The 21,699-nt window shown below is 45.0% G+C and overlaps 1 protein-coding gene across 3 annotated transcripts in view; it reads left to right on the forward strand.

The window, feature by feature from the left end:
* The window catches only part of LOC128744567 (C2 domain-containing protein 5), a 255,968-nt gene that overhangs the window by 61,478 nt on the left and 172,791 nt on the right, over window positions 1-21,699 (forward strand). For all 3 annotated transcript variants that reach the window (XM_053841668.1, XM_053841669.1, XM_053841670.1), the window contains exons 8-10: window positions 2,905-3,063; window positions 3,129-3,297; window positions 3,359-3,763. In XM_053841668.1, the coding sequence (XP_053697643.1) occupies window positions 2,905-3,063; window positions 3,129-3,297; window positions 3,359-3,763 (733 nt within the window). The remainder of the gene's footprint in view (window positions 1-2,904; window positions 3,064-3,128; window positions 3,298-3,358; window positions 3,764-21,699) is intronic.

Below are 21,699 nucleotides of genomic sequence, written 5' to 3' on the forward strand. Positions count from 1 at the left end.
GGCTCTACGCAGCATTTGTACCCGCGCTGCGTTCTTCTCATCCAATATCTGCTGGCATTCCTCGTCATTCCTCGTCATTCCTCGGTGCCACACTGCCTAGGACGTTCCCCGCTACGCTGTTAATGGCTGTTTTCACGGCATTCCAACAGTCTTCAAGAGGGGCTTCATACAGCTCTCCCTCTTCCGGCAGCGCGGTTTCGAGAGATAACGCGTAGTTTTCGGCGACCTCTGGTTGCTTCAGTCGCGCTAGATTATACCGTGGCGGGCGGCGGTATCGTATGTTGTTCACAACAGATAGTTTTTGACGTATCCTTACCATCACTAGGTAGTGATCCGAATCAATGTTAGCGCCCGGATAGGTTCTGACGTCGATAATGTCTGAAAAGTGCCGACCATCTATCAGAACGTGGTCGATTTGTGATTCTGTCTGGTTGGGTGATCTCCAGGTGTACCGATGGTAGAGGTTATGCTGGAAGAAGGTACTACGTATGGCCATGTTCTTGGAGGCGGCGAAGTCGACAAGTCTTAGGCCGTTTTCGTTCGTTTGCGGGTGAGCGCTGAACCGTCCAATCACCGGTTTGAATTCCTCCTCCTGACCAACCTGAGCATTACAGTCCCCGATGATAATTTTGACATCATGTCTTGGGCAGCGGTCGTATTCGCGCTCCAACTGCGCGTAGAATTCGTCTTTGTCATCATCGGTACTTCCGAGGTGAGGGCTGTGTACGTTAATTATGCTTATATTGAAGAATCGGCCCTTGATTCTTAATCTGCACATTCGGGGGTTGATCGGCCACCACCCGATCACCCGCTTCTGCATCTCGCCCATCACTATAAAAGCTGTGCCCAGCTCGTGTGTATTGCCGCAGCTCTGGTAGATGGTATGACCATCTCTATACGTACGTACCATCGTTCCTTTCCAGCATACCTCCTGCAGCGCTACGATGTCGAACTTGCGGCTCTTCACTTCTTTAGAAAGCACGTGGGTACTTCCGAGGAAATTTAGAGACCGACAGTTCCATGTTCCTAATTTCCAATCGTTAGTCCGTTTTCGTCGCCTGGGTCTTTGCCGATTGTTCCGATTAGAGTTATTATTATTACTTACGGAGTCCATTGCTTTGGTTTTTTTAGTGGTTCAGGCTTGCAAAGCCCGCAACCAACCCCACAGTATCGCCGGAGGGCCAACGTAGCTCGAAGGAGCCCTCCCCCTGTCAGCATACGACCTTGGTTTCCACCGGGGTTGGTTACCCGATCTCCACCCGAGGTTGCTCGTATCCCGGCTGGTACCACGAGGAGGTTGGGGTAGGAGTTGCTAGGTAAGAGGCTGTGGACCACTGTGGGGTCTATTTTATGCCCAGTGCACAAGGCACCGATGGTACGCATTACCAAGCCATTTACCAGCCGAATGATTCAATGAAGAATAAAATCTGAATATTTCGCTCTTCTCTTTTAAACATTCACTTAAACAATGGCACTCGCAGATTCTTATAAACATGCATATGCCAGAAATGCAGTTTACATTAGTCTTTGATTTAATGCTTTGATATAGTCCTACGTCACCCTTTCGTACAACCTTGTAGTTTTTTTTCGTCAAACCCGAACCCGAAATTTTATTTTCAGACAATCCCGAAAAATGGCTGAGTTATGAGCGTATAAAAGGTATTCGCTTTACATTATGTAATCATTTATTTTTCGTAAAATAAACTGCACCCAAAGAACGTAGAAAAAGTATATTTATAAAAAACAGCTCTGCGTGGTCCTACGTCCAAAGGCGGTAGTGTCTCTGATGCAACCTTCCACTTTTTATTATTTTTTCTGAATTCAGTGGAAAAAAATCTCCAAGAATCAGTTAAAATCTTATGCAGTTTTTGATAGGTTATTAGGCATCATGTGACCTGGTAAGGATGCCATATTATAGATGCCATCCACTTGGATGGACGAAAGAACAGCACAATGACTTCCAGCAATAAACCTTTGCACGGTGCCTAACCTCAACTCTGGTTTGACGTTTTTGTGTGTTTTGTTTTGATTCCCTTTGTAACCTAATTTTATTGCTAGTGGGCTTATTACTTGTAATTCGTCCCACTTGTTTGCGGGAACCGGAAATACCCGACTTTTCCGAAGCAGGAAAATGATAACAGTTCTGTACAACATATATTTTTGTCCTTTTTGCAGTTTTTTGCTTCTGGGTCTTGCGAATAAGTAATCAAAACAAACCCCACAACACTGTCAAACCTGGTAAGAAAAAAAAAACGCACTGACATCTGCGTGCAATGCTTTATATGGATCGAAAAAGTCTTTCGCTAGCTTAGAAACGAATCCTTACTGCCGCGTTGCTTTCGACGTAGTTATTAGCTCGTGTTGATGCTTAAGACGCTGTAGAACTTGAGGCGCGAACCGCAACCAGTTCAGCAATATCAACAGCAAACCATCACGGGATACAGAAGCAGCTGACTTATTGATATTTTGAAAGATATCGATATCAATAATATTCAATTTATATTTATGTTTGTAATATTTATGTTTGTATTCATCATGATATTGACATCAATATTCGTGATGGATATCGATACAGTTAACTTTCGCTCGCTGGGCTACGTTTTAATCCCGTTATAGGATCTGGTACTTGATGCGCAAGATATTGAAAAAGCCATTAATTCGATTTGGAATATGATTTTTGTTTGGAAAGTTCATTATCTTACAGTGAACCGTCATCGGGATATCGATCAAACCAGATAAGGATCACACCCTTCATATGCATGCGTGCTTGCATATGTAGATGCGCGGGAAAATCTGTCAGGTCTGTGGACTGACGAATTGCAATTGCAATATTTAAGCCGAGTTGGATTGTTTATGCCTTATGCAACGAATGTTTAACGTTTTCAATACTTTTTTCAATTGAAGGAAACTCTCTTACGTCAAATGACCGCTATTTTGCTGCATATTCACGAGGGCAACCTACAAGCATTTTAATAAGATCGCTCAATCACGATGCCATAGATTTACTGGAATATCCGTTTCTCACAATCACAAAAGTACCTCCAGGATTTATTCTTCATATAGGTAAAAGGATTAAAAATAAAACTTAAATAAAGCTGGTGAGAATTCTACAGATAATAATTTTATAGGTGCTACTGTATCTGCAAGATCAGTAAAATTATTAGCTCGTGTTCCCAACCTTGATGATCCAGAAACTAGAGATATGTGGTGGAACGAACTTCGCATGGAAATTCGTTCTCACGCTCGTGCAATTGGTTGTAATATGGTGTTAGGGTATATGGAATCAACAACCATTTCGTAAGTTAAAATAATAATTACTGAGAATTATACTTACATCTTATTGTTATGGATATAATAGGGAAGACGTTTGCGTATTATCAGCAGTCGGAACAGCAGCAATTATTAATCTGCAGTGTGGAGAAGTGAATGTTGAATCGAATAATTTAATTAAACCTCAATGTACGATCGGTAATAAAGAGACTATGACATCTTCAATGGATGACCAAGAATTTGAAAAAGATATGAACATTACAAGTAACGTGAGCTCATCGATAAAATGCTTAGATTCTTCAGAAATTCAAAAAAGCCATGAGTTAGATGTCAATTTGTCTGGCTTAACTAACGAGCATAAAACACACATAAAAACATCAGACATTAATATGAAAACAATTCAATTAAGTAACAACTGTACAGTGTGTCATATTCCGTATAAACAAAGCTCTGTTCCATTTAGAGTCAATATGATGAAATGCTCAATCTGCAAGTAAGTATATATTATTTTATGTTTTAAAGTATTTTTGTAACCCCGGACAGTTAAAACCAGAACGCAAAAAAATTTGCGGATGGCTTAAGAATCACGATAAAGACCATTCGCCATGCCTTGCTTGCTATTGAGACCGCTTCGTTCCGGTCCGGTCAGTTCGAAGACGGTTCCACTGTACCAGAAAGTTTGCTGCCCATAAAAGCATAACAGTCCCGTATGGATTTTTATCTTTTTGCGCTACTACTGTATAAATATCTTCTTGTATATAAAAGAGGAGTGAAAAAGTTCGACCGCGCATCACTTGAGAACGGAGTGTCCGATTTGAGTGGTCTTTCTTTCATTGTGTTCGTTTGCACCACCGCTATGTTTTTACGGCGAGAAAAATTGGAAAATTTACTGAAGAGATTGGAAAACTCGAAAAATTAGTTTTCCATATAAAGCCTGCAACACATTGAATGCGCTATATTAGGCTTCGTACACAAATTACGTAACGCTTGGAGGGGAGGGAGGGGGGTCCAGTTTGCGTTACTTTTTGTTACATAGGGGGGGGGGGAGTCCGAAGAATAGTTACGTAACAAAATTATGAATACCAAAAAACAGCTGCAAAACGAAGAAAGGACGTGTTGATGGTGTGAAACAGTGAATTGATTTAGACTGATGGAGATTCAGATTTAAAATTCTAGTTTGTAGCTTATGAAGACGATCCCACTACATTTCCAAATATTGTTATTGGACAAAAATTAGTCTTCCGAAAAAACGGCAAACCATTTTTCTTCCGTACCGTACATTAAACCTAGTGTCGGAAGTAGAGCGCTGTATAGCACGTCTCATTTGCTATAGCGCACTACTTCCGACACTAGGTTTAATGTATGGTACGGAAGAAAAATCGTTTACCGTTTTTCCAGAAGTCCAATTTATTGCTGGCGACACAATGTTATGGTTGAAAACCAATTGACCTCAACATGGCTCAGTGCCTGATTGTTGTTTTAACATGATTTTGTTCAATTCATTAAAATAAAAAATTACTCGATTTATGTGAATTTTTTTCAATGTCAAGGGGGGAGGGGGTTTGGCCAACGTTACGTAACTTAATGGGGGGGTTATGCCAAGCGTTACTTATCGTTAGATAGGGGAGGGAGGGGGTAAAAAATCCGGATTTTTTGCGTTACGTAATTTGTGTACCACGCCTTACTGGCTACTATGATCATCGATCGATACCACGTACGATTTTTAACAGCGCCGTTACCGCGGTAAACAAACACATGTTACCTCCATTGAAATCGCCACATGTAACAAAGAGGGATTCCTATTCTTGCTATTAACCATTTTAGTGACCTTGCAAGATCAGAAAATAATCAGCATTATGTAATGTGTTGTAGGTATAACTTATTGATAAACCTAAGCTCAAGCCTAAAGTGTCAGTAACGAAATTCATATAAATTTCATATAATTGATTCAAGGCAAGTGGGTACTTTTATTAGTATTTTCACATATTTGAGGGAGGTTAGAAATGAAATTAACACGTCAATTCATTTTGTGAAATAATGAAGCTAACTGGATCAGTAATTGATACTAACGTAGTTTGCGAAGTACAGTTATTGAGACTCTGCAATGGCAATTATTTCGCTTAATTTTTATCAATCAATTTATGAATCAAATAAAAAAAACATTGCATGACTGTTGTTGGTTAACTTAAGAACCAGCATACAGAATAGGATGATGATAATGGGACGAAAGTACTAAAGCGAATAAAAAGTGTTTGAGAGCGTTACATAGAACAATGACATATTTCAGCATCATCATTTCAGCATTCTGTTCTCAGGAATGTTTTAACGTACACTCAAAAAAATCAGCACGTCAAGTTTACGTGAAAACATACGTAATTCTCACCCATCACACTTTTCATGTAACATTTACGTGAATTGTTGGTAACTCGCACTCATACTAACCAGTTTACGTGCGATCCTAGTAAGTTTTATTAATTTTCCCATGAACTAGTACATGAAGTTCACGTAAGTTGCTGTACAGAAGTTTACGTGATTTTTCACGTGGATGTGACGTGTCGATTTTTTGAGTGTATATTGCATATACAGTAGACTCTCGGAAAAGTTAATCGATCGGGGAATGGGTCGATTAACTTTTCCGAGCTATTAACTTTTCTGAGTAGTCCTAGAAGTCATTGAAAATGATAAATACAAAAGCGAAAAATACATTCTAGGATATAGAAAATACATTTTTATGAATCTGGAAGTTGTAATGGAAAGAAATATGTAGCAAGATCTTTATGAAAGAATATTTAGTTCGTTTCAGTAAGTTTAAAATAGTCGGCTATACTAGCTTACTTTTGTTTTTTCGTAGTCTACGGGTTCGTTTTGATAAGATTCGTGCTTATTTTTTGTTCTCTGCTGTTCCTTCTTTTGCATTTCAAAATCAATCTGAGTTTGCGCTTTTCCAGTATGTTATCAAAAATCATGAGGGAACTATGTGGAGGTATTGAACTGTCAGATACATGAGTTTAATTTAATCCAAGTTATGATGCGACTCTGTATGAAACTGTGAAAAGGCGACAATCAACCGAAAAATGAGAAATAAACATAAAAGGTAACCACACGTGTGTGAACGAACGTTTGGAAAACTAATAAATTCGAACTCTCAGAAAAGTTAAGACAAAAATTAACTTTTTGGAGTGTTGTCTGAGAGCTAATATTCGCTTAACTTTTCTGAACAATTAACTTTTCAGAGAGTTAACTTTTCCGAGAGTCCACTGTAATTAGACAGCAGACTAAAATAAGATGCTGTTTATGCCATCGAATTCAATTTTTACAAAAAATAAGTTAACAATCAGCAGAATTTATGAGACAAGGTTCGAAGCAACTTCCACCAATTCAACCATTGGGTATTGGGAATTGACAAACCAACTTTTGAACTGACATGTCTTCAACGTGTAGCCAATAATAAATTTTGAGTCTTTGTCAGATTGTCATTTCTTACTAATGTCTTAATACGATTATTAGTTAATCGCCTTCTCTGAAAATCTGGGGTTTAAGGGGACATGAACGACTAAAATAAAAAAAAATCATTACTTTTTTATTTCACATTTTGATTCTGCAGTCTTTTCCGTTTATTTTGATACTAAATTTGTAATGATCCGACCACGGGAAGTGGCCGAAAAACGATCATACACATAAGCATTTCAGTCCGGCGTGGAACAACTTCGGCGGAATAAAACGCCGCTCCTGGAAAACCAAGATTTTCAAACTTTATGTACCTTTTTCTCAGAAACTACACAATGTATTGGAACAAACTTTTTTTGTTTTGTTGGTAATAACTTGACAAAGACTTTTATAACTTTTGAGGTTTGTAAACGAAACACTGCCAGAGAAAAAAGAAAAAGAAGACAAAATTTTATTTTTTCAGTCATCTATTTTTCTTCTTTTTCGTTTTTCTCAAGCTGTATTTTGTTTACGAAACTGAAAAGTTATAAAAGTCTTTGCCAAGCTACTACCAATAAAACAAAAAAAGTTTGTTCTAATACGTTGTGTAGTTTCTGAGAAAAAGGTACATAAAGTTTAAAAATCCGGGTTTTTTAGGAGCGGCGTTTTATTCTGTCGAAGTTGTTCTACGCCGCATTGGAATGCTTATGTGTATGATCGTTTTTCGGCCACTTCCCGTGGTCGGATCATTACAAATTTAGTATCAAAATAAGCGGAAAAGACTGCAGAATCAAAATCTGAAACAAAAAAATAATGATTTTTTTTTTCAAAATTTTTGGTCGTTCATGTCCCCTTAAGGAGATTCCGCTAATCGGAATTGGTAGTTCGCTGGTCATTTTTCCACTGTCGTTGCAGTTGCAACATAATCTTTGCTACACCTGTCGAGACGTGAACCGATTCGGAGGTGGCGACCGTCATAACGTCCACTCCTTCACAGGCACCCTCACAGCGTTCTGCCATCCTTGATGCTACTACATGCTCTTTCACCGTCCACTTTCCTTGCACCTGTCGAGACGTGTACCGATCCAGAGATGGCGACCGTCATGACTTCCATCTCCTCACGGCCACTCTCGCAGGGTTTCTTGTTGGGCTCAGTACTGCTCCGTCGAGTTCGCCACCACACTACCACTTCACCTATCAAGACGCGAACCGATCCAGGGATAGCGACCAACATAACATCTATCGTAGCGTTTCTGTCCAAGCTTGGTTTGCTCCATCACGCTCGTTACTTCACCGATGCGTCTGTGAAGATTGTCTGCTAATCGAGATTGGTAGTTCGCTGGTCGTTTCTCCACTGTCGTTGTAGTTGCAACATAATCTGTGCTACAACGCCGGTGACGGCATTCCACACGCTTTCTTCCCGACACATTGCGCCTACTATGTTCTCCACCGTCAGGGGCGGCATCTCCCTTCGTATCGCGGCAAATCGAGGACATTCAAAAACACATGCTGTGGTGTTTCTACCGTCTCTGCATTCCGGGCAGAATGGTGTCGCAGCGTGCTCGAACCGGTGCAGGTATTGCCTGAAGCAACCGTGACCCGAGAGAAACTGTATCAAGTGGAACCCGACGTCTCCATGTTTCCTGCTCAACCAGGTTGACAAAACCGGTATGAGTCGGTGCGTCCATCTACCATTGTCGGCCCTATCCCACTCTTGCTGCCATTTGCTCAGCGACTCTTCTCTCGCCAGCTTCCGGGCTCCTCTGACGTTTCTTTGTCCGTAGCAGTCGTTATCTTCCACGAGCATGATGCTGATGCACTGGCAACTCTTACAGCCATGAGTCGGAAGGTACTATTCAGCTTCATGCGATTCCGCTTCGATCGTAGTGCTGCGATCCAGGCTGGACCTCCATACCGCAGTATCGATGATGGCACACTAGCCAGCAGTCTCCGCTTACTACTACTCGGCCCGTAACAATTCGGCATGATTCTGGCTATCGCATTGATAGCCTTCGCCGCCTTCTCGCAAGCGTAGTCGACGTGGCAGTTGAAATTCAACCGGTCGTCTATCATTACTCCCAGATGCTTGACCACGCGCGTTGAAGTGATAATGTGCTCTCCGACGGTGATGACTGCATGTTGTACGGCTTTACAGTTGCTAACCAGCAGAACCTCCGTTTTACGGTGGACGATTTGTAGCTTAGCACCATGCATCCAGTTCTCGATAGTTCTAATCGATTGTACATCCCGTGCCAGAGCGTTGGGCCAAGGATGGAGCCTTGTGGGACTCTAGACGTAATGTTCATCGTCTTGCGCCCCTTGGCGGTCTCGTAAATAAGCGTCCGATTCTTGAAGTAACTCCTCAGTATTCTGCATAGATATCCTGGGACATACATTCTATGCAGCTATTCAGCAATGGCCTCCCAACTGGCGCTGTTGAAGGCATTTTTTACGTCGATCGTTACAACGGCGCAAAAACGATCTCCTCTTCGTGTCTGTTTGGACGACTTCTCGGCTCGCTCGATCACTGTCCGAATTGCATCCACTGTGGACTTCCTTTTCCGGAACCCAAACTGCATGTTTGACAGACCGTGTTCACCTTCTGTATACCTCGTAAGCCTATTCAGCATTATCCTCTCCAGGAGTTTTCCGCAGGTATCCAGTAGACATATCGGCCTGTATGGATCCCACGCAGGCCTCCCTGGCTTCGGCAACAGCACTAGCTTCTGGATCATCCATCGTTCCGGGAAGCTACCATCTTCTAAGCATTTCTGCAGCACGGTCCTGAACAAATCCGGGAAAGCTTGTATTGCTGCCTTAAGAGCCACGTTAGGAATCCCATCAGGACCAGGGGCTTTCTTCATTTTTAGCTGTCTTGCCACTGTCACTATTTCATCGATTGAGACTTGCAGACCATCAGCGCTTGCCCTCTCTTCTGGACCGTACGGTATTGTTGACCACATCGTAGGGGCGTGCGTCGGAAAAAGTTCCTCCACGATAACCGTCAGCTTATTCGGACACAACTCCTCAATTATCACAGGACCTTTTACTTTCGCCATAACGAGTCGGTATGCGTCACCCCAGGGGTTGGCGTCTACTTCTCGGCACAGCTCCTTGAAGCAGTTGCGTTTACTTTATTTTATCTCCCGTTTCAATGCAGCCCTGGCCACTCTAAACGCCACGCTACGTTCTTCCCGATCTGCTTCAGTTCTTGCTCTTTGGACGCGTCTTCTGGCTCTAAGACAACTAGCACGATGGTTGCTAATTGCTGTATTCCATCAATAAACCGATCCTTTTCTCGGTTCCTGTTTTCTGGGCATGCTAGCATCACATGCCCTGACCAATATATCTGTCAACTCGTTCTCATTCAAGATCGATCTTCCACCGTCCACCCGGAGTGCCTCGACGAAAAGATCCCTGTCAAAGGCCGTCGTCTTTCACTTCCGCTTGCAGGTTCTGGCTCTCTGTCTTATCGCCGGATTTCGCCGGCCGATACTAAATTTTATCGCCTGGTGATCGCTATGGGTATACCCTTCGCAGACCCTCCAATTTATGTTCGGCATCAGGGATGGACTGCTAAAAGTGACATCAATGATGGATTCGCGACCGTCTTTACGAAAGGTGCTAACGATACCTTCGATGAACAGTGCAATTTCCACCTTAGCCAGGGCGTCTAACAGACTGTATCCTCTGGCGTTGGAGCATCTGCTCCCCCACTCCACAGCCCAAGCGTTAAAGTCTCCCGCAACGATGATCGGCCTTCACCCGATGAGTTTTTCGGTCAGCGCGTCCAGCATCTGGTGGAACTGCTCCATGGTCCATCTTGGGGGTGCGTAACAGCTGCATACGTAGATTCCGTTGATTTTAACAATCACGAAACCTTCATACGAACTAGAAACCACCTCCTCAATGGGAAATTGTTGCTTTATCAGCAGCCCAGTTACCGTTACCGGGAGGAATTCGGTACGGCTCTGCAATTATCGCGACGTCGCACAACGACTCCGTTGTCGACTGCCACAACAGTTGTTGTGCTATGTCGCAATGATTGCGATTAATCTGGGTCACGCTTTTATACGCTGGGCATTGGAAGCCTCCCGTCGTGTGCTCATTTCTCTCTGAATTATTGCAGAGCATACACTTCGGTGGCTTTGCGCAGTCGCTTGCAAAATGGCCATTCTCGCCGCATTTCCGACACGATCTGGATCTATCCGGACCTCCACAGTTACGCGCCTGATGGCCGAAGCCCCAGCACCTGAAACTAAGTTCCATTTCCTTCGTCACGCGAGGGATGGCTTTCAGAACACACACTAACCAGCCATCTTTAATTTTACCCTTCATCAGTAGCTTGGGCGCTGGTACCGCTGAGAGACGAATCGCCGTCTGCGTCCCACCATATGCCTTTCTGAGTCGGATTACCATCGGCACGTCGCCCAATTCGCACTGTACCTTCAACGCATTCCTTAACTCCTGTTCTGTCGTGATCTCGTCCAGGTCCCTGCACTCGATCACGGTTTCTTGGGAAAGCGCTTTCACGTTCGCTTCATCTCCAAGTGCTTTGGCAACAATATCCTTGAAAGCTGCGCTCTTAACCGATGGATCCTTTTTCAGTTCAAAAAGCATCTCTCCCTTTTGAGTTTGCCACTTCTCGCAAACACGTTCGTCTCCTCCTGTGGCGTACAGCCGTTGTTGTTTTTGTTTTCAGGTGTTTTTTGTTTCATACTCTTGGGTCCCTCCTTCGTGCCGCTATCTCCTTCTTCATTGTGTTGGTTGGTCGAATTAATCATTTCTGTTGGGTCCCAACTCTAGGCCGCTATCTCCGCTCGTATTTGTGTAGTCGCCTTTACGATCCCATGGTGATCTATGCAAGCAGGGAGGCCATGGCTAGGGCCACTCCCCCCTATCCTTCATGGGGATATGGATGTCAGCATCCGATCAGCGTTAGTCAGGAATATATCATCTGAGCCTACACCACCGCACTTAGACGTGAGTGACGAGTTTTGAACGTACCTAGGGACCAGCCACGGTTTTAGTGGGACGGATGGCAGCTGTACCATTAGCCTACTCGCCGTTTCGGGAAGGTGTCACCCTTCCTTACCTAAGGTAGCAGAATAGCACAGCCGTCAGCCCTATAACGTCTAATCCGATCGTTTTCCCGCCATTCCAGTATACCATAATTAGGATCTTCCTGGAACCGATCCTAATGTGCCCACGGCACTCCTGACATGGCTTTTAGGTTTTTAGTCCTGAGCTATAACAGGACACTACGACGTCTGCAGCTGGCTCATGGGACTCGAGCTAAACCCGCGTCTTTACACCACTGCACTACGCCGTCCGAAGGCACTACGTGCCCCTTTCCCTGTTAGCACACAACCGAGGGTGCAACCAAAGACTGGTATATGGTCGACCCTATGCCCGGTTGCGTCCCAGCCGGCACCGCGTGGAGGTAGGGATAAGAGTTCCCGCTCCCATTTTAATGGCTATATAGGGTCGTATATAGCCAACTGATTTTGATCGACACCATAACCTGGGATAGGGCCTTCACCGGCCATGTATGTATGTAAGTATGTATGTAAAAGTAAGTATGTATGTAAGTATGTATGTAAGTATGTATGTAAGTATGTATGTAAGTATGTATGTAAGTATGTATGTAAGTATGTATGTAAGTATGTATGTAAGTATGTATGTAAGTATGTATGTAAGTATGTATGTAAGTATGTATGTAAGTATGTATGTAAGTATGTATGTAAGTATGTATGTATGTATGTATGTATGTATGTATGTATATATGTATGTATGTATGTATGTATGTATGTATGTATGTATGTATGTATGTATGTATGTATGTATGTATGTATGTATGTATGTATGTATGTATGTATGTATGTATGTATGTATGTATGTATGTATGTATGTATGTATGTATGTATGTATGTATGTATGTATGTATGTATGTATGTATGTATGTATGTATTATGTATGTATGTATGTATTATGTATGTATATATGTATGTATGTATATATGTATGTATGTTTTTTTTTATGAGTTGGGAAATCTTCTGAGCACCTTAGAAGATACGGTACTATCAGACACCTGAGAAGATAACTCAGGGAGTGGGGCTTAGGTATCCCTACCCCCCTAATGGGGCGTGAGGATCCCGACCCACTAAAACCCTACTCGAGTCTCCAGCCTCAATCCCCCCTGGCACCACCTTATCGGTATTACTTCTGGGAGGGGCTATTGTGCTTAATGCACTCGCTTAGATAACTACTGGAATATGGTAGTTAGGCTGTTTATTCGCCGTTAATCGGCTCTCCAGTGGCTTTGTAGCTCGAGTACAATCTGGGTAGCAGCCGCATTGACCGCTCCCCCAGACGTCCGAGCTGGAACACATCCTTTGGACTAAGTTATCCGGGGTAGTGTCCTGTCCGCTCACTGCCATCATGTTGCTTTTCGCGCCCGCGAAACGAGGGCATATGAAGAAAGCATGTTCTGCCGTTTTCTCAACATCCACGCATTCGGGACACGCGGGGGACTCCGCATGCCCAAACTTATGCAGATACTGTCTGAAGCAACCATGCCCTGACAGAATCTGTGTCAGGTGGAAGTTGACCTCGCCGTGGCGCCTGTTGACCCACCCGGATAGTTCCGGGATAAGTCGATGTGTCCACCGACCTTTTGTGGAATTAGACCATGCCCGCTGCCATGTGGTCTAGTTCCACGTTGGTTGAAGCACTCTACGTCTTCGCTGATGATAATGCCAATAGGCATCATACCTGCTAAGACGCAGATTGCGTCATGTGAAACTGTGCGATACGCACTCGCCACTTTTAAGCACATGAGACGATAGATGCTTTCCAGCTTTGCTAGATAGCTTTTGGTACCTAACGCCGATGACCACACCGGTCCGCCATACCTGAGTATAGACTGGACCACGTTGGCTAATAGCCTTCGCTTGCTGCCATATACCGCAGAGCTATTAGACATCATACGAGACAATGCCGAAATAGCTGTGGAAGCCTTCTTGCAGGCATTTTTTTTTTTTTTTTGTATGCCAGAAGGGCATTGGGTTAAAAGGCCACTGCGACAGTCTTAATGATCGTCTTTTGTGGCAGATTCTTGCAGGCATAGTCGACGTGACTCCCGAACTTGAGCTTGTCGTCGACCATGACTCCCAGAAGTTTTAACACTAGATATACCAGACCAGTCATTTTGACTGGTCGTGCAATTTCAATTTGAAATTTCTACAACATCTAACATTTGATTTTAGTAACGATGTTATGACTTTTGTAGCTATAAGTAGAGAATAGATTTTATGAACTTAATGTTACTTCATATATATTAGTAACAAATATAATTTTTGTTTTTGCCATTTATACCATCACCAGTCAAAATGACTGGTGTAAGATTCTATGAAGAAATGTAGCATTTCGGGAGAACGGTGAGTCCGAAGCATGAAATTATTCAGTGAAATGCCGTTCCTAATGGTTCTTGGCCATTTTTGTAGAGTTTTGTCGAGAGTCGGTCCTTTTCGGCGGTTCTATTCTTCAGCTGACCGATTTCTCGCCGGATCTCTTTGAGATCGGAAGTCGAAACGCCCTTAGGCTCTCATACGTTCACTTTTACTCCATTTCCTTTTGCTATATCAGCAATTGAGATCCCTATCAAAGAACTGATTCCACTCACCAACCACCTCGCGCTCGTTTGTGGCCAGGTTTCCCTGCTCGTTCCTACACATATCAGGCCTCGGTGTGTATCCTTTACGAGTTCGGATCACCTTCTCATAGAACTTGCGCATCTCACTAGTCTGAAATAGTGGTTCTAGCTCTCCTTCTGGCGTTTTGCGGCCTCACTGATGGCCGAACGTATCTTGCTCCATTTATCTTCGAGGGTCGAAGCACCCGGCCACAGACGAAGGCGCATAGTATGCGCGTAGTTTTCAGCACATTGCGGGTTGCTTATTATCGACTGTTTAACCGAGGGTGGCTTTATCGTGAGGTATATACCGTCGATAATTTTGAGCGCACGTGTACTGCTACTAGATAATGATCTGAGTCGATATCCGTACCCCGTAGGGAGCGTACGTTGGTGATGTTCGAGAAAACCCGACCTTCGATGAGAATATGGTCGATTAGGTTCAATGTTAGTTGGTCAGGTGATCTCCTGGTGGTTTTGTAGATCTATGTGGGGAAAGAATGTGTTTCTGATCTCCAGGCCTCGGGAAGCTGCAAAGTTGATGCATCGCTGGCCCTTATCACTATACATTGCTTCCCTGTCGATCTGATCGTTCATGTCCCCAATGACGATGATATCCCGTGGCGAGCACTCGAGCAGCTATCGTATGCTGCCTCCAGCTGGACATAGAACGCTTTTTTCTCGTCGTCGGGTCTACCTTCGTATGGTCACTGCACGTTTATGATGGTGTAGTTGAAGAAGCGGCCTGTTATCCTCAACACACATATCCTCTCCCGATCCTGCATTCTGCCCATCACTACGAAGCCCGTTCCCAGCTCGTTGGTTGCTCCACCGATCTGGCAAAATTGGGCCTTGCCGCCACGGATCCCCCAAACCTTCCCGCCTTTGCGACAGGTCTCCTGTAGTGCCACAATGTCGAACTTTTGCGGTTCTAACTGAACGAGCAACATTCTGTCGCCATTCACGAAATTTGGTTTTACAGTTCCAGGTAGGAAGCATCCATTCCAAATACTTGTTTCATATTTTAGATATAAAAAGCTTGCCTTACTAGGGGTATGCTGCCGAGTCTCATGATGGGGCTGTTATCGTATAGTGCCGAGACAAGACAGTGCCTCCTTGCCTGTCGGTATACGACTTTAGTTTCCACCAGGGTTGGTTACCTCTGCTAAGGTTGCTCGTATTCCGGCTGGTAGGGTAATCAACCTATTTTGGACCCCATCTGTAGCTGTACATAATTTAGACACTTACAGCAAAATCAAATGAAAGTGTCCCAATTATGTACAGCTGCAGATGAGGTCCAAAACAGGTTGGTTACCCTACCACGAGGAGGTGGAGATAAAAGTTGCTGGATAAGAGGCTAAGGACCACTATAGGGTTTATGTTGCACATTATCCAGTCGTTCACCAACCGTTTCTTATCCACCAGTCATTTTGACTGGTTTTGGTATAAATAGGTATATTTAAAATGCTGGTATATCTAGTGTTAAGGACCGCGTTGACGAAATAGTGCAGTCCCCGACGCTGATCTTTGCATGCTGTACCAACTTGCGGTTGTTCACCATGATAACCTCCGTTTTATGATGCGCTAGCTCCAGTTTCCTGGATCGCATCCAATCTTCAACAATGCTTATAGAGTGGGCAGCCGTCAACTCAACCTCTCTGATAGATTCACCATAGACTTCCAAGGTGATATCGTCCGCAAAGCCAACTATCACCACCCCTACCGGGAACTTTAGCTTCAACACCTCGTCATACATGACGTTCCACAACACCGGGCCCAGTATGGAACCTTGCGGGACCCCTGCGGTGATTGGAACGCACTTCTGACCCTCCTCCGTGTTGTAGCATAGCACACGATTCTGGAAATAATTTTCCAGAATCCTGTACAGCGATACCGGCACTTGGACTTTCTGAAGCGAGTTGGCTATGGAGTCCCAGCTAGCGCTATTAAACGCATTTCTCACGTCAAGCGTGACAACTGCGCAATAACGGATACCTGTCCTCTTGCGCTGGATTGCCACCTCGGCTGTCTTAGTGACAGACAAGATTGCATCCACCGTAGATTTGCCTTTTCGGAAGCCGAATTGATTCCTTGACAGACCGTTTGTACCCTCCGTGTACTGTACGAGTCTGTTAAGGATAACCTTCTCCAGCACCTTACCGACAGTATCGAGCAGACAGATCGGCCTATATGACGAGGGAACACCCGGAGGTTTTGCCGGCTTCGGCAACAGCACGAGGTTCTGTCGCTTCCATCTGTCCAGGAAGTGGCCAGCTTCCAGGCATCTCCTCATTACTGCCCCGAATAACTCGGGAGCCTCTAACATAGCCGCTTTAATGGCCATATTCGGGATTCCGTCTGGCCCCGGTGCCTTGCTCACCTTTAGGGATTTAGCGATCTCAATGAGCTCCTCATTCGTTACCGTCACTTCGTCCCCGACCGCCAAACCGCCGTCGCCCACGTTACTTTGGATGTTCGGCTGAGAAGCCGACCATCCTACGCTATGGTCTGAGATACTGGAACGTCGGCCGTGGGACGACTCAGCGGCCTGGGGCCAGGGCCTTGGCTCGTGGCGCGGAAAGAGGCCCTCGATGATCCGCTCCAGCATCTCTGGCGATTGCTCTGAGGGCGCCATCACTCCCTTGGTATTTGCCATTACGACCCTGTAGGCATCACCCCACGGGTTCGCATTGGCACTAGTACATAACCTTTCAAAGCAGGCTCGTTTACTAGCTTTTATCCCACTCTTAAGCGCTGCGCGTGCAGCAGCAAGTGCTACTCGACATTCAGCCCTGCCTTCGTTCGAACGAGCTCTTTGCATAATTCTCCTCGCAAGAAAGCACGCTCTGCGGAATTCCGCAATTTCATCTGTCCGCCAGTAAGCCGGTGACCTGCCATACCTATGTCGACCTTTCCTAGGCATGGTAGCGTCACATGCTCGCAACAGTACCTCAACCAAACGATCAGCGTTCGGATCGGGCATACCACGATCACCGCACTCTCTTCGGATTGCTTCCACAAATACTTCGGGATCGAAGTATGATGTCTTCCATTCACGGGTGGTTGGAGTGTCGGCTCTACTCGCCGCCTGCTGCCTCGTTATCTGACCGACACCATAGCGGACCGCCTGATGGTCACTGTGAGTGTAGCCATTGTCTACCCTCCAGTCTCCTATCAGACCAGGACTGCCGAATGTCACGTCGATGATAGACTCCGCACCGTTCCTACTGAAGGTACTTGTGGTGCCGACGTTGACCAGATCTACGTTGAGCTTTGCCAGAGCTTCAAGCAGAATCCGGCCCCTATGGTTCGTGCGACGACTTCCCCACTCTACCGCCCAAGCATTAAAGTCGCCCGCCACAACCAACGGCCTTAGACCAGTCAGCACAACTGATACTCGATCTACCATCCGCGTAAACTGCTCGATAGACCAACTCGGCGGAGCATAACAGCTGCAGTAGAACACTCCACCCACTTTGGCAACCACGAATCCCTCGTCTGCAGTTGACACAACGTCTTGAACCGGGAACCTGCTTGTCGTCCATATAGCCGCCGTCCCGGACCTATCCGACACCCAGTTACCGTTTCCGGCAGGGATGCGGTATGGGTCCGAGATGATTGCAATGTCCGTCAATGACTCAGTAACTGCTTGGTACAACAGCTGCTGGGCCGCGTGGCAGTGGTTCAAGTTCAGTTGCGTTACTTGTATTACGCCCGTGTTTTAGTCGCCGGCGCGCCTGCCGGAGTGCCGGGCACTTCGGGCCTCCTGTTGTGTGCTTAGCGTCCCGTTGGCCGGTACATATCAGGCACTTGGGTGGCGCAATACAGTCCCTCGCTATATGGCCCGTACCGCCACATCTCCTACACAAGTGGCTTCGGTCTGGCCCCTCACAGCGACAGGACCTGTGCCCTCTCTCAAAGCACCGGAAGCAGGCCTCCGGCTGCTGGAACACGCTCAGAGGGCACACGGACCATCCCACCTTCAGCTTAGCCACTTTCAGGGCTGCATTTCCGTATTCCAGTGGAAGTCTTATAGTTGCTACCTGGGTTCCCGCCGGTCCCTTACGTAGACGAACTGCCTCGGTAGTCACCACCACTTAGCATTGCTCGTTGAGAGCTCGTGCTAGTTCGCCCGCTTGGGTGATCTCGTCCAGGTTTTTAAGCTGGAGAGTCATCTCGGGCGTTAGTGCGCGGATCTGCACGCTATCGCCAAGGACCTTTTCTGCCAGCACTTTGTAAGCAGAACCCTTTTCAGTGGCATTCTTTTTGAGTTCAAGAATCATGTCGCCTGTGCGAGAGCGGCGGATACTCCGCACATCCGCGCCAAGACCCTTCAACTGATCATGCCCTCTCATGGCCTTTAAAACTTCCGTATATTTCGGCCCCTCAGTTTTGAGGATAATGGCATCACCTTTGCTCCTTTTTTTCCTAGCCACTTTCGGTGGAGCTCAATCCTCCTCTTTCTTCCTGGCCTTCTTCTTTTTGACCAACTCCCACTGGTTGTCGGGCGCACAGCGCTGTCGGGTTGACAGCGTCTTGTTACCCTCAGTAGGTTCTTCGGTTAGCTTACAACCCTCTGCTATCATGCGCTTCTTTGGACCAGTGGGGGTTTCTTCCCCTGGGGACTGCCTTGCGCGTTTGGTGGATGCCTTGTCGTTAGACTGCTCCGTAGTCGCGAGTGCCACGGAATGGTCAGCCATTGACGGGCAGGCATCCGTTTGTGCAGACCTCGATACAAGCGCCTTCTCTTTCTCTGCCACTTTACTCGCGCTTCGAGTTCGCTGTGCTCCTTCGTCGCAGCACGCATGGTGCTCGGAAGCATGAGCAGACTTTGTTTCAAGTCCTTCGCTAAGGTGCTGCGACCTGCCACGAACTCGATAATGGCATCGAGTTGATGAGGCGCCGCTACCACTCTTGGTAGCATGTCTCTCTTGCCTGCTTTTATTAGCGACGGGCCGTTCATTGCTGCGTCCGGCGTAGATGCAGTTGGAGCGACAGGTGTGCCGTTTCCCTTTCCGCTTACGCTGGCGCTTCTACTGGTATCCATCGGCGGAGACCTCTGGATACCACTTCTTGCGAACGGATTATCTAATCCGTCCGCGCTCACTGAAGTTAATGTTTTATTTTGATTGCTCATATAGAATCCCACGAGTTGAGGGGAAAGAAGAGTCCGCCGCATCAGAGCCCCTCATGATGCGATAAGGGCTGTTTACTGTGGAGGGCGCTCTGGTACTCCACAGGCTCCGTTTTAGGCTGAGTATTTATGATACCCCCCCCCACCATTCATCCCTCGGCACGGGTCGCATGACACTTTGGATTAGGGGTTTATCCATTCTTGTTTTTACTTTTAGCCATGGATAACAACTATTAAAACCATCCTCCTTTGGCGGCTTTGGACCCTCTGCTCAGGTTCTCAGTATTTTCAGGTTCATCGAACATGCTTCTACCGAGATCCGTCATTTGCAGGCGGAGAGTTTACACTCAGCCTTCGCATGAGTGCCCCCTTCTCTGTCCGCATACGACCCTAGTTTCCACCGGTTGTCCGATTTCCACTAAGGAACGTATCCTGGATGGTACCCTCCCCGTGGTAGAGAGAGGAGTTGCTAAATAAGAGGCTGTGGAACTTCGTGGTAGTTCTGGAGCGCATTATTCAACCATTTACCATCCATGTATGTATGTATGTATGTATGTATGTATATATGCATGTATGTATGTATGTATGTATGTATGTATGTATGTATGTATGTATGTATGTATGTATGTATGTATGTGTGTATGTGATGACAATTTGAAATTTTTAGATTTGCATTGAAATTCAAGAAAAGTGAGAAACATGTCAATTGTCTGAAGTTTTTGAAGCCTCTTAGTAGAATACAAACTCTGAAATTAGAAAAAAGAAAAAAACTTTTACCGACTAAATTCCACTATTTAATATATATTCGCGACAGATACGTATACGCTTTGAAATAAGACCCTGATGAAGCCTGCACGTCGTAGGCGAATTACGTATCTGTCGCAAATAAATATTAAGTAGTGGGATTCAATCGAAAAGTTTTGCCTTTCTACTATATAAATATACTAGCTGACCCGACAAACTTCGTATTGCCACAAATTAACCTGTGTTGTACATAAATCATGAATCTCGGATGATCTTTGTCACAATCTCGAGTTTTGCAAGCCCCCCAGTGGGCGGCGCTTCCGACGGCGGGTCACCGGCAACACTCGCGACCGTCTCGTCCTGAATGATCTAGTGTTACTATAGATAGTTTTTGTGGTCTTGTATTGACTAATGTTTTATGGAAGAGTCTCGAATTTCTCGAGTTCGATTAGTTTTTGAGTTTCGCACAAATTTCTGTTTTATTTGTATGAGAGTCCACATCCCCCTACCACAGGGGTGAGAGGTCTCTAACTATCGTAAAATAAATTCAAGACTCCAAAATCTCCCACATGCCAAATTTGGTTCCATTTGCTTGATTAGTTCTCAAGTTATAAGGAAATTTGAATTTCATTTGTATGGGAGCTCCCCTCTTAAAAGGGGAAGGGGTCGTAATTCACCATAGAAAAAACTTCTGCCATCTAAAACTCCCACATGCCAAATTTGGTTCCATTCGATTGATTAGTTCTCGAGATAAGAGGAAATTTGCATTTCATTTGTATGGAAGCCCACCCTCTTAAAGGGGAGATGGGCCATAACCAGCCACGTAGCCAGAAGGGGGGGCCCGGGGGCCCAATTTTGATTTTAACTGTTTTATATGCATATTTTTGCGCTTAGAAATACAATACATTAAATGTATTATAATGTATTATATTTGTAAGCAGTAAGATATGCATATAATGTATTAGGAGCCAAGATAGGGCTCCTGGCCCCCACCTCTGGCTACGTGGCTGGCCATAACTCGCTTTCTAAAGAAGAGAGGGGTCTCAATTCACCATACAAAAAAATCTTGCGTCCAAAACCACTTACATGTCAAATTTGGTTCCATTTGCTTGATTAGTTCTCGAGTTATGAGGAAATTTGTTTTTCATTTGTATAGGAGCCCCCCCTCCTCTTAAAGTTGGGAAATCCATAGAAAATATACCATAGAAAATATTCTTGCCTACAAAAACACCCACATGATAAATTTGGTTCCATTTGCTTGATTAGTTCTCGAGTTATGAGGAAATTTGTATTTCGTTGGTATAGGAGCCCCCCCCCCTCTTAAAGTGGGGAGGGGTTCTAATTCACCATAGAAAATATTCATGCCCTCGAAAACTTTCACATGCCAAATTTGGTTTCATTTGCTTGATTAATTCTCGAGTTATGAGGAAAT

The sequence above is a fragment of the Sabethes cyaneus genome, chromosome 3 (genome assembly GCF_943734655.1).
Source record: "Sabethes cyaneus chromosome 3, idSabCyanKW18_F2, whole genome shotgun sequence".
Classification (NCBI taxonomy): Eukaryota; Metazoa; Arthropoda; class Insecta; order Diptera; family Culicidae; genus Sabethes; species Sabethes cyaneus.